This window comes from Marmota flaviventris, chromosome 18 (genome assembly GCF_047511675.1).
Source record: "Marmota flaviventris isolate mMarFla1 chromosome 18, mMarFla1.hap1, whole genome shotgun sequence".
Lineage (NCBI taxonomy): Eukaryota > Metazoa > Chordata > Mammalia > Rodentia > Sciuridae > Marmota > Marmota flaviventris.
In genome coordinates, this window is record NC_092515.1 from 47,721,758 (window position 1) to 47,739,120 (window position 17,363).

The following is a 17,363-nucleotide window of genomic DNA, read 5'->3' on the forward strand; positions in this document are numbered from 1 at the left end:
AGCCCCTTCTCTACTTTTTCTAATGTGCCTTTTGTAGTTCAAGGTATTTTATGATGTAGTGCCACACTGTAATAAACCTTCCATGATGATGGAAATATTGTATATCTGTCATGGATAATAAGAGCCACATGTGGCTATTGAACACTTGAAATGTGGCTATTATGACACAGGAATCAAATTTTTTATTTTAATAATTTAAATAGCCATATGTGGGGCTGGGATTCTGGCTCGGCAGTAGAGTGCTTGCCTAGCACCGGCGGGACCCGGGGTTCGATCCTCAGCACCACATAGAAATAAAGGCATTGTGTTGTGTCCATCTATACCTAAAAAATAAATTAAAAAAAAAATAGCCATATGTGCTAATGGCTTTTCGTATTGGACAGCAGAGATCTAGATATTTAGGCTTAGCTTTAAGTCAGTCTAGTGTCTTTAATTTTAGAACTTAAAATACATTTATTGTGTGCCCTCTATATGCTTTGCACCAACAACAGATGAAATATATAGTCTTAGCACTCAAGAATTTCACAGCATAGTTGAGAAACAAGTAGATCAATAATGTTGCATTAGAGACGAGCACAGGAAAAGGGCACTTCACCAGCAGAGTTAGTTCAGGTTGGAGATGGGAGGTGGTCCTTGAGCTAATCACTCGGAGTTGTGTGGTGAATAGCAAGGTGGGAGAAGAAAAAAATAATTCCTAGAGCATTCTCAGCACAGAAGGCACAAAACAAGACAGAGTATATCAGGATTGGTTTCTTCTGAGACCTCTGTCCTTTGCTTGTAGATAAGTCATCTTTTCCCTGATTTCACATGGTCTTCCCTTTGTGCATGTCTGTGCCCTAATCTCATAAAGATAATAGTATTGTTATATTGGATTAGAGGCCACCCTAATGACTTCATTTTAACTTAAAGACCCTATCTCCAAATATGGTCAGGGTTAGGGGTTAGGACTTCAACCTATGAATTCAGCAGTGGGAGGAGGCATAATTTAGCTCATAATTTTTCTGAAGAAGAAACTGTCCATGGAAAGGTTTCAGGAGCTTTGTATGTCCTCAAGGATGAATGCTGAATTGTGCTCAAATGTCAGTTGTTTATCTGAGGCATATCCATATCTTGCAGCTGATTCCCAAAGAGCTCCATCAACCCTCACAATAGTATTGCACAAACTGACTCCAGGAGGGAGTCAAAGCTGTGGCCTAAAGCCTAGAAATACCATACGTGTTAGTAAACATGACTTGGTGTTCAATGGTATGTGAAGAATGAGAATAGAAACTGACTGTAAGACTGTAGTTGTAGTTAGTTGTAGCCAGGAGCAGTGGCACAACCTGTAATCCCAGCTATTCTGGAGGCTGAGGCAGGAGGATCACAAGTTTGAAGCCAGCCTGGGCAACTTAGTGAGACCCTGTCTCAAAAGGAAGAGCTGGGGATGCTGCTCAGTGCTAACACTGAGTGCCCAGGCAAAGATGAAGCTCTGGGTTCAAATCTCCAGTACTACCACTACCGCCAAAAAAGAAAAGACACTGTAAAGTTGTGAGGCATTGAAAACTGTCACAACTGGTGATGAGGGAAAGTAGACTTTTATTTTTAGGCCTTATTTGAATTTCATGGCAAATTATGTAATTTCCATAATTGACAATAAAAAGCACTGGTGATTTTCCATAACTAAGTGTGGATTCCATGAAACTGAACTGGCTGGTATGTCCTTGCTAATATTTTCCTAAAAAGAAAGTCATAGCACTTCAACACTGCAACCAGCTGCTTCCCATTAGGAATGTGGTTAGCAGATGTGGGTTTTCATAGTCATAATGCATGAGATAGGTTTTTTTTGCGGGTTTCAGATGGATAGTGATTTATCTTGGCAGAATGGATTTTAAAATGTGCTTGCATCAGCTAAAGCATATATGCACCTTTCTTTTTATTGTGTGTTTGTACTGGAGAGGAAATACCAATGTGGGATATTTCTCCTGAAAGGCAACATAGTACTGTCCATTAAAAGAGATCATTGATTCACTGTTTTCTAACTAGGGAAGAGTTATGTGTGGATAATTTTTCAAAGTTGGATGTTGGATTGGTTATTTTATAAGTTTATTTTCAAATCCCTTTAGCCTCTTTCTTAGTAGTAATTGAGCAGCTCCTGCTTTTGTTGTCTGGCGTCAGGCAGCTTTTGTGGCAGTGACCTTCAGGCTTGCTAAAGGCTGCAATTTTGCCTGGAGCGCTCCTTCCTTATGAAATTACACAACACTCAAACCTTGGAAGCAGCCCCACATCCACTAATTCTTTTCTTTGACGGACTCTTGGCAATGTATGTTCCTTTTCAGCAAAAGTGTAGCTTTATACAAGACTTGTTTGTTACTGAAATAAATTTGGCCATTTGCCCTTTATACCTAGAATCAAATGGTATTATGGCAGACCCATTCCTAGATAAGTATAGAATCTCAGCTGGAGAGTTTCTACCAAAGGTTTTATTGTTTCTGGTCAAGGTCAACAGTTACTAACAATAGCAGCTGATACTTTTTTTATTATTTATTTTTTAGTTGTAGTTGAACATAATAACTTTATTTTACTTATTTTTACATGGTGCTGATGATTGCATGTGCTCTACCCTTGAGCCACAACCCCAGCACGAAGCTGGTACTTTTTAATGGGATTGGTGCCTTGTGATAGTACTATGCTGTTCAGCATGTTGACAACCCTCACAATCCCCTTAGAAGCAGAAGGTATCTGAATTTTTCTGAGAAGAAACTGAAGCCCATTACCTCAGCCCTTTGACCATTATATAGCTAATAAGTAGCCAAACTTATTTGAACCCACATTTTCTTTTTTAAGAATTTTTTTTTAGGGCTGGGGATGTGGCTCAAGCAGTAGCACACTCGCCTGGCATGTGTGTGGCCCGGGTTCAATCCTCAGCACCACATACAAAGATGTTGTGTCCGCCAATAACTAAAAAAAATAAATATTAAAAAATTCTCTCTCTTGGGCTGGGGATGTGGCTCAAGTGGTAGCGCGCTCGCCTGGCATGCGTGGCCCGGGTTTGATCCTCAGCACCACATACAAAGATGTTGTGTCCGCCGAGAACTGAAAAATAAATATTAAAAAACTCTCTCTAAAAAAAAAAAATTCTCTCTCTCACTCTCTTTAAAAAAGAAATTTTTTTAGTTGTCAGTGGACCTTTATTTTATTTATTTATACAAGGTATCGAACCCAGTGCTCTCACATGCTAGGCAAGCGCTCTACCATTGAGCTACAGCCCTAGCCCCTGAATCCACATTCTTAATTATTATGCTGTACCCTATTTTTACTATGTTGGAGAAGGAAAAATTATTGAACACTGTGTTTCAAGAGAACATAAAATCACAGCCTGAATCATAGAATTGTAGGATGAAATTATGGAACCCAGAGAGCTAATACAACCTATTTTAAAGGAGCAATGATGTCTGCCAGTTCTGAGAAATAGTAAGATAACAGCTTGAGCAGAGGGGAATAGATACTGATAAGTGACCGGAATGAAAGGTTATTAGGAATTATCTAAGCCACTTCCTTTTTAAGAGGTAGATAAAATATAACCTGCCTGTTCAAAGAATTATCTAAGCTTCTCTTGCTGTCCTTAGGAAACTGTGGAAACAGATGTGTACCCTTTTTATTTCAGATTGCATTATCCACAGTAAGTAGATTTCCATTGACTACTTGAGATTTCCTAGATGGTAATTTTTCACCCTGCAAGGAACCAATAACCTTCAGGGGAATTATTTGAAAAGATGTAGCACAGAAAGCACTGAATTTCAATCAATCATGTGTTTAATGAGTTCCTTCCTAGCAAGGCAATATTTCTGGAATAGTGGGGAGTAAAAATAAGTTGATGGGTGGTCTCTGCCCTCCTGTAGTTTATAATCTACTTGAGCAAACCAGCCAGGCATACAATTAAATTGTTCAAAGGGAAAATCCCAATGAATTGTGTAGTCAGGGAACATGTCTATTGCCAGGTGGGAAAGTGATTGAAGGTGGCAGAAGGCATCTGGAAGGAAAGACTCAAGTAGAACGTGGGAGACTGGGAGACGTCACTGGGAGACAAATGACTCATTAGCAGACCTAAAGGTGGTGATGAAAGAGAATGTTGAAAAGCTCATTTGGATTCTAATGAAGGCCCTATGTAAATACAATTTGATAGTTTGGGTTTTTTTGTTTTTTTTTTTTTTTTTTTTTGTACAAAGGATTAAGCCTAGGGTGCTTAACCACTTAGCCACATCCCCAGCCCCTTTTATTTTGAGACAGGATCTCACTAAGTTGCTTAGGGCCTCACTAGATAGATTGGGAATTTTTTTATGGATAGATTTTTAAATAACTTTTTAAAGGAAACACTCAAGTAATCCAAACACCAAACTCCTTTACCTTCTGTGCTCTCAGGGTTAAATATTTTATTATATAACTTATTATCTTATGTAAGTGCCCTTACTATTAATTAGATAGGAGGCTTCCTCCAACTCTATTGACAAAAAGTCCATGATACTCTTGGGAAGAATTTCCAGCACTTCCCTTTTGCTAATAAAGGTGTCCTTAACTGTCCAACCCCTGGGTGATGACATATGCAAAAGTGTTAAAAATAGTGTTCATACTCTAAGGAATCAGCTGCCAAATGCTCTCTAATAAGCAGAAAATCACAACTCAGGCCTCTGGGGCTCACGCCTCAGCTGGAGCAAAGCCATAAATGTCTGTGACTGCAGGTGCACTTGGGCACATTGGAACCTGCTAGTAGTTGGCTGCCTTCACTTGCAGTTGATTTAGGAGAGGACTGGAGGGTTGAGCTTTGGCTGACATTTGCTGCTTAGAAAATCTTGCTCCACTAATCACAATGAAAATTCTACAATAATGATTTTTTTGGTAAGATAACATCTCATTTTGAATTCTTTTATTTGAGTTCTAGATGCTTCCCAGCCTTTATTTTTATTGTTTTAACTTCTGGTACAGGAGGCTCTTTGGAAGTTTCTGTCTGTATATGAATGTGCTTTTATAGAGTGGTACATGGCTATGGTTTAAGAGCCTCAGTATGTACTTCCTGAGCAAGCAAATAAACAGTCCCCTTTGCAGGAATTGGTGCACACTCCATCTGCTTGCCCCTGTCCCTGTCCAAATAAAAGCATGGGGATTTTGCTGTTACTGGTAAAGAAAGGAAAGTTAGAGGTCATATTGACCTCATGATTTGCTGAGAGCTTGCCTCCTCAACAGTGTAATTTCTGAACCTCTGATTTTTGAGGTCTGATTTCTATAGTGAACAAAGCACTGGAACAAGGAGACTGGGAGAGTTAAGTTTGTCTGCTTCCTCAATGTGGACTTCAGGCCAGAATCTTTAACTCTCTGGTCCTCAGTTTCCTCAGCTCCTCTATCTCATGGAGCTGAAATGCGAGTAGATTACATACATCACTCATATTTTCAGACAGAAGTCTAGCAGGTTCTGCCATGTGTACAGTGGTGGCTTATGGCCTTTGGTCATGGGATTTCTCTGTGAATTGATTAAAAGTCACAGGTTCCAAAACATATCTTAGAGACCAATTTTGCATGCATTTTTTTGAGATGCTTATCTACATGTGCCCCAGCAAAGGTGATGATGGCCCTTAGGCTAAGAAAGTCATATCTATAGTCCATTTCAAACTCTTCAATATTTGATTACATGAAGCTTCTCATACTCGTCCCATCACTTCCACTTAACACTATACTTTATTCACACTAGAATTCTGACATCTTCCTAAGTAACCATCTGCAATGGTTAATTTTGTGTGTTAACTTGACTGAGCTAAGAGATGCTTAGATAACTAGTAAACTGTTATTTGGGTGTGTCTGTGAGGGTATTTCTAAATGAGGTTAACATTTGAATTGTAGACCAAATAAAGAAGATTGTCTTCACCAACTTGGGCAAGGAATCAGTGGAGGGCTGAAATAGAACCAAAAGGCAGAGAAGGGCCAATTCACTCTGCATGAGCTGGGACATCCCGCTTATACTCAGACCTGGGTGCTCCTAGTTCTCAGTCCTTGGGACTGGGACCAGAACTTACATCATAGACACCACCTTCCCCACCCACTTTTCAAGCCTTTGGTTTTAGACTTACATCATTGTCTTTGGTTCGTAGGCCTTTGGGTTTGGATTTGAAGTACACCAACCAATTTTCTTGAGGTTCAAACTTGCAGATGCCAGATTGTGAGATGTAGCCTTTGTAATCTTGTGGCCAATCCTTCATGATAACTCCATATATCTGTATATCCCATTGGTCTGTTCCTCTGGAAACCCTAAACCATTTTGCAAGTATCTTCGAGGCCTGCCTATTGTGGCTGCAGGGCTTATGGACACATGACCCCATGTCTTTATTTACATGTTACAAAGCAGGGTGAGAAAGTTTTGCATTCACACCTTCAAACCCTTGGAGCTTGAACTATTTCCTCCATTGTTACCTCTGTAAAGTTGACTCCAGGCCCATCCAAATGTTCTTTTAATTGTGCTCTGGGTAAGTTATCTACAGTCTCTTAACCACATAGTATCACACCTAGTTGGTTGGTTCTGTTTTTCTGTCCCAGAAGACCACAAGCCCTCAGCTGTGGTACATTTTATTTAGTTTATCTCCCAGGCCTCAAAAGGAGCGCCTGGGAGATAAACCGGCTGAGCGCTCAGTGCATATGGATTGAACTAGTCAATGCAAGAATAAACGTACCACCCAAGTCCTGCAAGCTTTCAGTGTGCTCCGTGCTGATTTTGCTTTTCGTGTCCAAAGAGCCCTTTTGGTAAAGGTCAGGAGTTTGGGGGTATGTGGGGAACAAACGGAGGGAGAAGGTGAGAACACCATCGCGCTGGGGATGTGAACGCGAGAGAGACCGGACAACTTCTTTACCTCCCGGAAGCTGCAGCACCGGCCTCTCCGCGTCCCTCCGGAAGGTGGGCGTGGCCCTCATGAATAGTGAATCGCCGCGGGGGAGGGGCTGGGCCCGCCCCCTCGGGCGGGAAGGGGGAAGCGCGGAGGCTGCCTGACTAGAATGAGGGTAGCTCCGGCAGCAGAGGCGGCGGGAGCGGGGCCGGCCATGGCGGTGTGGACACGGGCCACTAAAGCGGGGCTGGTGGAGCTGCTCCTGAGAGAGCGCTGGGTCCGAGTGGTGGCCGAGCTGAGCGGGGAGTGTCTGAGCTTGACGGGCGACGCCGCGGCGGCCGAGTCGGAGCCCACTCTGGGGCCGGCGGCGGCCGCCTTCAACGGCCTCCCGAACGGCGGCGGCGCCGGCGACTCGCTACCTGGGAGCCCGAGCCGCGGCCTGGGGCCCCCGAGCCCTCCGGCGCTGCCTCGGGGCCCCACGGGAGAGGCGGGCGCGTCGCCGCCAGTGCGCCGGGTGCGGGTGGTGAAGCAAGAGGCGGGCGGCCTGGGCATCAGCATCAAGGGCGGCCGCGAGAACCGGATGCCGATTCTCATCTCCAAGATCTTCCCGGGACTGGCGGCCGACCAGAGCCGGGCGCTGCAGCTGGGCGACGCCATCCTGTCGGTGAATGGCACGGACCTGCGCCAGGCCACCCACGACCAGGCCGTGCAGGCGCTGAAGCGCGCGGGCAAGGAGGTGCTGCTCGAGGGTGAGCGGGGCTGGGCGGGCGGGCGGTCGGGCGGCGGCGACGGCCTGGGCTCACCCGCGCGCACCTTATTTCTGCTACCCTTTGAGGGGCGAACCGGTTCCCTCCGCCCCTCACTGCAACCCCCCCCCCCCTTTCTGGGTCTCTGAGTATGGAAAAACTGATGCTCCTTGCAGGAAAAGTTGGGCAGCCCTAGCCTAAGTGTGGCTTGCTGCCCCCGAGGAACTCGACTGAGATTTAGCAAAGAGCAGCAGCTTGTGAAGCTCCCCCCTCTGTACGATAAGCTGACACTAAGAACTAGGAGGAGGCCGATCGGCTCCAGTTCTGTAGTTCTCCTTTTGCTTGCTAAGAAATGCCGGGTTGGCTCTTTTCTTCACTCCATTCTGGCTTCTCAGGCGGGCGGGTCTATTAAAAAGAAAGAAAGAAAGCGAGCCATCCACTCCGATGCCACCGGTATGCTTGGGTAAACCATCAAAGTGCTGGTTAATTTATGGGAATTTAACCCATCATTGGCTCTCAACAATAACTAAAGGAGATCATAGCACTTCATTGAAGCCAGAGAGCTGAAACAGCAAGTTTGTGTGGTTAATGAGCCTTGTTTAACAGTGGAGGCTCACGTGTTTGAAAGTTTACTGCCAACTAGAGTTTTGCCCCTTTTGCAAGAGACTGGTGCCAGCTTCCTACCGCTGACAGGCATGCTGCTTCAAGACTAGGAGACGTTTCATAAGAAACTTGAAATGGTACATCACAAGAAATGTTTGGATAGCCAAGATTATTCTTTACCTTAAAAGTATGTATATGATCTGTGTTCTGGATATTTTATTATGAATTTGTGGGATGAAGCAAAAATAAATCCCATCATCTGGGGCTGGGGATGTGGCTCTGGTACAGTCCTTGCCTAGCATGTTTGAGGCCCCTCAAAAAATAAAATTAAAAAATTAACTCTCCTCTCCTCACGGACTCATGCCTGTCATTGGTAATAGAGTAATGAAAAATGAAGAGTATGGAAAAAACTGATGATTCAAATATTTCACTGGTGATTCAAATATTCCAGAAGCATTTATTGTTGGCTTTGTAAAAGATAATATAAAAGAAGATGCTGTTCCTACTTGGTCTCTAGTTGGGGAAATGATAGAAAAAGTGCAAAATAAGTTAGAGGGAGGACTTTGATTTTTGTAGTGCAAAGTATGTATAAGTGCCAAGGGAATGCAAAGTTAGGAATTAAGTTGATGGAGATGGGCTTACCCAGTGTGGACTTTTTCAAAGAGCTGAATCTTGAGCCAGTTCTCCAAGGAAGTGATGGTTAAAATGGGCAGAGATGAGTCAAGATAAATTCCTGGCAGGGGAGGGAACTGCTGGGGGACAGGGTTGGGGAGGGAGCAGTCTTCTATAAACTGAGAAGCCAGAAGTCTAACTTGACAAAATATCCCCCCCCCCTTTTAATATAAATCTGCTTGTAAATAATTGGAAAATGTTAATTTGCAAAGAAATTATTTAATGTGCTTCAACTGTGAAATTTCAGTGTCCCAGCTTTACTATATCCTAGTCTACTTATATGTGGAGCTAGACATTGCTCAGAAAGTAGTGTTAATAAAAGGAGTAAAATAACAGATCGTGACTTAATTACAGATTGTGTAAAAAAAATTTCTACCCTAAAACATGTATCCTGAAATTGGTTTAGCTAAACACTTGTTATGAATTCTTCAAGCCAGAATACGAAATTTCTTACAACTCATATAGTATTAAATGGATAGACAGTTCAACCCTTCACATCCCATGTAAAAACAAACAAAACCTGGTTTTTGTTTAGATATAATTTGAACCTGGTATTCATACCAGTGAAATTAAAACTACGTAATAAATGCTTACTAGTATTCATTAGTCTAAAATAGGCCACATGTGCTTTTAGAAAGGTTTACAGATGACAGCATAATAGCATATTTATTGAATGCCTTTTTACCTACACATAGGTTCTATTTTCCTATTTTGTATAAGTCAAGCAGTTCATGTTCTTATAGGTGTGTTAAGTCAGTATGGTGGATTTATGATGTTGCATTTTTTAAGTGTAGGGTTATAAAAATAAAATTGCTCTCACAAAATCACAGAAAACAGTAATTTAATGACCCAAACTTTCAATGTTGAAAGATGTTGTTCTATTCAGGTAGACTACTTTTACAGGATAGAGTTTGGTGATGTACCTTGTAGTTCCAGCTATTCACAAGCCTAAGAGAGGCCAGTCTGGCAAACATAGTGAGATCCTGTTGCAAAAAAAAAAAAAATTAAGTGTATTCTTAGCCCTTGAAATTTTCACACTATATTGTCCTTTCATTCAATATTTGAAAACTTGAAAAAGTTGCCTTAATATAGTACAGTAGCACAGTGATGCTGTTTTTGTGGTGTGGGCAGGGAATTTCAAGCACATTCTTTCCACCCCCAAGTGAAGGAAAGCTAGTTTCTGGTTGCCTGAGGTTACTGAACCTAGCTAAAGGGTTCTTTTTTGTCTCAGGAATTTTTAGGGATTGTTTGTTCATTTATTCATCCATCAAACATTTATTTGACTCTTTCCTCTTATTCCTCCAAGGGGAAAGGATTAATAGTGATTTTGTTTTCTTATTTGCATCTTCTGTCCAAGGAAAGCATTCTAGCAAAGGAATGGTACAGTCAATTAGAGACAACATACTTGTCCACACATAAAGATTGATTAAAGGTAGAATACATTTTTGGTATTCCAAAAAGTTTATAATAAACTTTAAAAAAAAATACCATAATTTAATTAATTCATTTTTTTATATGGTGCTGAGGATTGAACTCAGTGCCTCACACATGCCAGGCAAGTGCTCTACCACTGAGCCACATCCTCAGCCCTATAATAAACTTTATTATTAGTTTACTGTGAGCCAGAAGCACTTGAGGACACTCAATTCCTGCCCTCAGTAAGTTAGGAGTTCAGAGAGAGGTGTAAAAGTTTGGGTAAACAGTATGACTGTGGCAGTGTAAGGGAATGCAGAGTGATGAAGGATGAAAACAGAACTCTTTTTTTTTTTTTTGTACCAGGGATTGAACCCAGAGGTGCTTAACCACTGAACCACATTCCCAGCCCTTTGTAAAATTTTATTTAGAGACAAAGTCTTGCTGAGGTGCTTAGGGCCTTGCTAAATTGCTGAGGCTGGCTTTGAACTTGAAATCCTTCTGCCTCAGCTTCCCAAGATGCTGGGATTACAGGTATGCCCTAGCACACCTGGAAAATCTGAACTTTTTTTTTTTTTTTTTAATAAAACAATTGCTCTTTATTTTTTATTTTTAGTTGTAGATGGACACATATCTTTGTTTTATTTATATTTTTGTTGGGGGGGGGGCATTATTGATGGGTTACAGAGAAATTCATAGACCTTTATTCATGAAGGAGAAGAGCTACATGAATCCAGGAAGGAAATTTCTAGCCTGAGTTTCTCCTCCTTGTCAATATTTGCATTTTGGGCCAGACTATTCTCTTATAGTGGCTTGTCCTTTGCAAATAGGATATTTAGTAGCAAATCAACTTTAATTATGAGCCAGAGCACTTCAACATACTTGATTCCTACCCTCAATAAGCTTTGAGTTGACAGAAGTAGAGCAAAGGGCTAAAGTACTGTTAAAGTTAGTAGTCTGGAGAGAGCCCAGCATAAAAAAGAGAGAAGTCTACATGGGTCCCTAAGGGGAATCAGAGATTGAGAATGCCCAGGAAAAGGTTGATGGAGAAGATGATGCTTAAATTGAGCCTTCCCTAAGAAGAGAGAGCTGTCTGTCACCAGTAAGACACTGAAGTACCAGATATTAAGAAGTTTTTCTGGTCAGGCACAGTGACACATACCTGCAATTCCAGTGACTGAGGAGGCTGAGGCAGGAAGAGCACAGTTTGAGGTCAGCTTAAGCAACTTAGCAAGACCCTGTCTCAAAAAATAAAAAGCTCAGTGGTAAAGCACCCCTGGGTTCAATTCTCAGTACCAAAAAATTAAATAAACAAACAAAAAGAAGTTATGCTGTCAGTAGCCCACTAAGAGTATGGTATAAGCAAGGACTTGTGGTCAGACTTGGGTTTGTTTCTGGTTAGTGGTTTGTAATTCCTAGTCAAATTACTTCATCTTGTTACACCTTTGTTTCCTCATCTGTAAAACCAGGGTGGTAATAATACCTTCCTCTAAGAGTTGTTATTCATTTGACAATTTATGTGTTCAGCGCTTTTATTAGGCCCTGGAAATACAGCATGAACAATAATAGCAAAATGACTGAAGAAGGCAGGACTTGGTCATGAAGGTATGCTGTGAATTAACAAATACACTGTAAACCAGGAGAGCAAGTTGTTAAAACCCAAGACTTCATTTTACCAGGAAAAAAATATATATATGTTAAGAATTGTTTCAGATGAATGAGTTAAGAATGAGTTTGAGTGTCTTGGATGTGACAACGTTTTCTAATTTTATGTTCCTGTTTTTCTTCTCTCTCTTGGATAGGGTAATGTTTTGTCCTTAAATTTTCTTTTAGTTTCCTTTTTATCTGATTTTTCCTCTTCCTTTACACTTAGTACTCAAAACCATAAGACTTGCTATTAAGTGTGTACTTGTAGTTGTAGCTAGTGACTATTAGCATTGATATAAAGGTATGCAGATTAGATAGCCTTTGTATTAATAATGCAGATTCTAGGCTCAATGGGGGTAACTCTATTCACCTGTCAGGTACTATATATTGAATTTGCTGATTCCTTTACACTAGATTAAGGTTTATCCAGAAAGCTTCTAGAATTTATTTATTTATTTATTTTTGAGAGAGAATTTTTTAATATTTATTTTTCAGTTTTCGGTGGTCACAACATCTTTATTTTATTTTTATGTGGTGCTGAGGATTGAACCCAGTGTCCTGTGCATGCTACGCAAGTGCGTTACCGCTTGAGCCACATCCCCAGGCTCTAGAATTTATATTTTTAAGGCTGTGAAATTAACTAAACTTGAATTAGGCTACACAATAAAAAGGTTCCAGGGAAGGTTAGGGAAGATGGTTTATTTAAAGTGTACAGTTTGTAAGGTTTGATATTTGAGAAAAAAATATTTTTGAAGCAATTCTCACTGGAATAGTGTTGAAAAATCACTTTTGATTGCCAGAATATTTTTCTAAAAATACTGTTATCAACTCTGCTGAAAAGAAAATGGTTAAATGTATGGATGAAATAGACTGGTATGAAATTTAACTTCAGAATTGAAAATAAATTTTTGTATCTAAAATATTTGAAATTTTGAGCGTCACATTTAATAAAGCCTTTTTTTGTGTCCCTGACTTATAACAAATGCCACTGACTTTTTTTTAATATTTATTTTTTAGTTGTAAGTGGACACAATATCTTTATTTCATTTTTATGTGGTGCTGAGGATCGAACCCAGTGCCTCAGGTGTGCTAGGTGAGCGTTCTACCACTGAGCCCCAGCCCCAGCCCTGCCATTGACATTTTTAGGCTCCTAAATTAAAGCCGGTTTGGATTCCCACACGGTTGATTTCTTTATTGCATATAAGAAAAATTGAGAGTACCCTAGGAAGAACATTTTACATTTTTTTTTAGGGAGAGGGAGTGCTGGAGATTTAACTCAGGACCTTGCACATGTACTGTACCACTGAGCTATAGCCCCAGCCCCTATATTTTCTTTGAGATTTTGCATGTTTATTCATTAGTTATTGCTTTTTAAAAAATATTTATTTTTTAGTTGTAGATGGACACAATACCTTTATTTATTTATTTTTATGTGGAGCTGAGGATCGAACCCAGGGCGTCGCATGTGCTAGGTGAGCACTCTACTACTGAGCCACAACCCTAGCCCATATTAGTTATCTCTTAAAGAACTACTGAGGTAAAAGGATGTTTGTTTTTCTGTACTTCTTTCTTTTTTTCTTTTTTTTTAATTAGCCTTACTTTGTTTCATTTGGATGATTAGGCGTGCTTATGTGAGAAGCTGCCATTGTGGCCTGATTATTTCTTAAAGAGAATCCCTTCCTTTTATGTTAAAATATGCTCTCCAAATTATCACCAAAATATGAGAAGTCAATTGATTCTAATACAGAGTGGTTACGAAAATTCGAAGAGCATTTTTAGGAATCATAACCAGGCTTTAATTTAGATCTCAACTGATTTTTCTTTTTTACTTTTTGTTGTTGTTGTTGTTCCTCAACTACTGAGCCACATCCCCAGCCCAATTTTGTATTTTAGTTAGAGACAGGATCTCACTGAGTTGCTTAGTGCCTTGCTTTGGCTGAGGCTGGCTTTGAACTCGCGATCTCAGCCTCCTGAGCTGCTGGGATTACAGGTGAGCACCGTGCCCGGCTTCTCTTGATTTTTTTTTTTTTTTAGGGGAGGGATTGTAATGTTTCCTTTGGACAAGAAGATATATCTTGCCTATCATTTTAAAAATTGTAAAGCCTACTGCTGGGTGTGATTACACACCTGGTAATCCCAGAGACTTAGGAGGCTGAGACAAGAAGATTGCAAGCAAATTCAAAGCCAGCCTCATCAATTAGCAAGGTCCTAAGCAATTTAGTGAGACCCTGTCTCTAAATAAAATATTTAGAGATGTGGCTCAGTAGTTGAGCACCCTTGGATTTAATCCCTGGTACCTCCCAAAAAGAAAGCCTCATCTTACCAATGAGGAATGAACAGCCAGAGATGTTAATTTAATTAAGATTACCTAATAAGCTGGGCACTGGGGCACACGCCTGTACTTCCATTGATTTGGAGGTTGAGACAGGAGGATCACAAGTTTGAAGTCAACTTAGCAAGATCTGGTCTCAAAATAAAAATAAAAATGACTGGGGATGTAATTCAGTGGTAAAGTGACCATGAGTTCAGTCTCCAGTACCCCCTCCCCCCAAAAAAAATTACATAATGAACTGGTGTAGAGCTTGGTCTAATACCTACTCCATTGCTTTCTGCCCTGTACAGTGCCACCCACATCTACAACCACACAGCCAGATGTGCTGTGAGATCAATGCAAAAGAAGGTAAAGACAGTTCTTGGCCTCAGAGAACTTAGAGTGAAACTGGGGAGAGAAGACTAGCACCTAGAGAATAATTGCTAAAATGTGTAGTACTCACTCTGTGGAGGTCTCTGAAGGAAATGATCAATTGAGGAATCAAAGAGTTGAGGAAGTTTTGACCTGAGGCTTGAGGGACAGACTGCTTTTTTCTAGATGGAAGTCAGTCCAAGCAAGTTTATGGGATAGCCTGAGCAAAAGTCAAAATTAGTATGACATATGATAAGGAAATGAAGTGATGGGCTAATTGGTATGGACTTAGGGGAAGAAAGTAAGGTTGGATAGATTGAAGCTAGATTAATACAAGACTTTGAAGGCCAGCCAGAATTTGGACCTTTTTCATTTGTCAGTCAGTATTAAGTATCAACTGCAAACAAGCTATTGTGGTAGATGCTGAGAATTTCAAATTGGGAGTAATCTCTGACTTTTAAGTGGTAAGAAACCAATTATAGCAGGTTGAAGTAAGTGCATTAATACAGGTGAGAACACATTGTCTGGGAAACAGAGGTAGATGTCCAATGAGAGAGCATGTTGAAAGTAAGAAAGTGATAAGTCACTGTTCAGAGAAGTAAAGCAGAGAAGGCAGGAAAGTGGGCAGAGGCCAGATCATCGAGTGCTATGCAGTGTTAAGCAGTGGTCTCTAATACAGTTTTTTTTTTTTAACGGATTTTTAAAATTTTATTTATTTATATGTGGTGCTGAGGATTGAACCCAGGGCCTCACACATGCCAGGCAAGTGCTCTACCACTGAGCCACAACTCCAGCCCCTCTGATACAGTTTATATACATTTTTTTGCAAGTTGACAAAAAGAAGAAACTGGACTTCATTAATATTTACTGCACTGGCTCTCTCAGCCTCATAGGTGGTACCATTACAAATTCAGTATAAAAGGTTTTGTTTCAAGGGAAGAGTGGATGTTTCACAAAACAGAAGAGCTGATAGTGATAATGTTAATAATTTGCCTGCTATTGTCGTATTGCAGTTCATAAGGATTACTTGACCCTACTTGAGTGGACTTAAGTTATTATCTGCTTTTTGCTCAGTTAATCTTCACAAAATGAATGTGTGGCTTACTGATTTACACACACCTAAATATACAAACATAGATTAAAGATAATTCTCACACTGCAAACAATAACAAAATGATAGAGCTGTCTTTTGCCCCCCTAATGAGAGCTCTTTAACACATTTTAAGGTAATTATATCTGTTGGGAAGTCAATCTGAAAAATGAAATTGTCAAGAAGACTATTTGAAATATAGATATATATGCATATTATGTCATTAATAATGAACTTCATTCTAAGAATATTTTGCACTTTGAGTCATACAGTACTAATGTTAAAATGGCTTAATCAGGGATATATTTGTGTACTTATTTCATCTCTCTCTTTCTTGATTTCTACATTTATATATGTTTTATAATATCTGTGCATTAATAGATATTTAATCATTGAAAATATACTCAAATTTTTACTGATGGCTTTACTGTCAAAAAGGTATAGGCCTACAGAGTGCTGCCAAAGTGCTTTAGATGAGAAAGTGTGAAAAGTGGACTGTGACTAATGGAGTATGGAGCTCAAGACATGAGATAAGGGAAAGCAGTTAGGATGCTATTGCAATGTCATGAGAGTGAGACTGGCTGGGATACTGTGAGGATGAAAAAATATTAAAGAGAAACAAGAAGTCTAAATGTTTGTGATCTTAAGGAGAAAAAGAAGTGGAGGGTAAGTCTTGGACTTCTGGCTTGGGAAACTGGATAATTATGAGACCAGAATGAACAGGAAGGAACTAGTTTGGGGTGAAGATAAGAGGTTTGGTTTTAGGCATGTTGAATTTGTGTTACTTGTGTGATATCGTGGTGGAAAAGGCCAGTAGCTGGTTGGAAGTATAATTCTGTAATTGAGAAAAATGTCAGAGAGCTATAGCGAAGATTTATGAGATGTCAGGATACAGGTGGCAAGTGAAGCCATGAAGTGTGAAGTCATAAGAGAATAATGCAGTTGAAAAAGAGAAGTAGGGCCAGGATGCAGTCCTGTAGAATCTCCACTTGTGGGTTTTTTTTTGTTTTGTTTTGTTTTGTTTTTTTGTTGTTGTTTTTCTTTTTAGTTACATGTGACAGTAGAATTTACTTTGATACATTTATACAAGCATGGAATATATCTTATTCTAATTAGGATCCCAGTCTTGTGGATGTATATGATGTTATTATTATTGTTTTTATTTTAAATTTTTATTAGTTATTGATCGACCTTTATTCATTTATTTGTTTATATGTGGTGCTGAGAATAGAACCCAGTGCCTTATGCTAGGCAAGCGTGCTACCACTGAGCCACAACCCCAGCCCCTGGATGTACATGATATTGAGATTCACTGTGGTGTATTCATATATGTACATAGGAAAGTTTTGTTAGATTCATTCCAGTTTCTTGTATTCCTATCCCTTCTCCCTTCCCTTTGTTCCCATTTGTCTAATCCATTGAACTTTTATTCCACACCCCTTATTGTAGGATAGCATCTACATATCAGAGAGAACATTTGACCTTTGGCAGAACCCTTACATTTAAAGCCAGATTAAAGGGAGAGGAATGTAGAAAGGTAAGGCCCAGGAGGTAGGAGGAAGTTTGGAAGAAACTGATACAGTGATGGTTTAGCAGGCAAGAGATAGTAAGTTGAGAACTAAATCCCAGCTACCTGGGAGGCTAAGGCAAGAAAATCTTGAGTTTGA

At 40.2% G+C, this 17,363-nt stretch overlaps 1 protein-coding gene across 1 annotated transcript in view; it reads left to right on the forward strand.

The window, feature by feature from the left end:
• The first annotated feature begins 6,994 nt into the window (after positions 1–6,994).
• The window catches only part of Sntb2 (syntrophin beta 2), a 91,549-nt gene continuing 81,180 nt past the window's right edge, over positions 6,995–17,363 (forward strand). Inside the window, exon 1 of the mRNA XM_027932930.3 lies at positions 6,995–7,591. Coding sequence (XP_027788731.2) covers positions 7,012–7,591 — 580 coding nt within the window. The 5' untranslated portion in view covers positions 6,995–7,011. The remainder of the gene's footprint in view (positions 7,592–17,363) is intronic.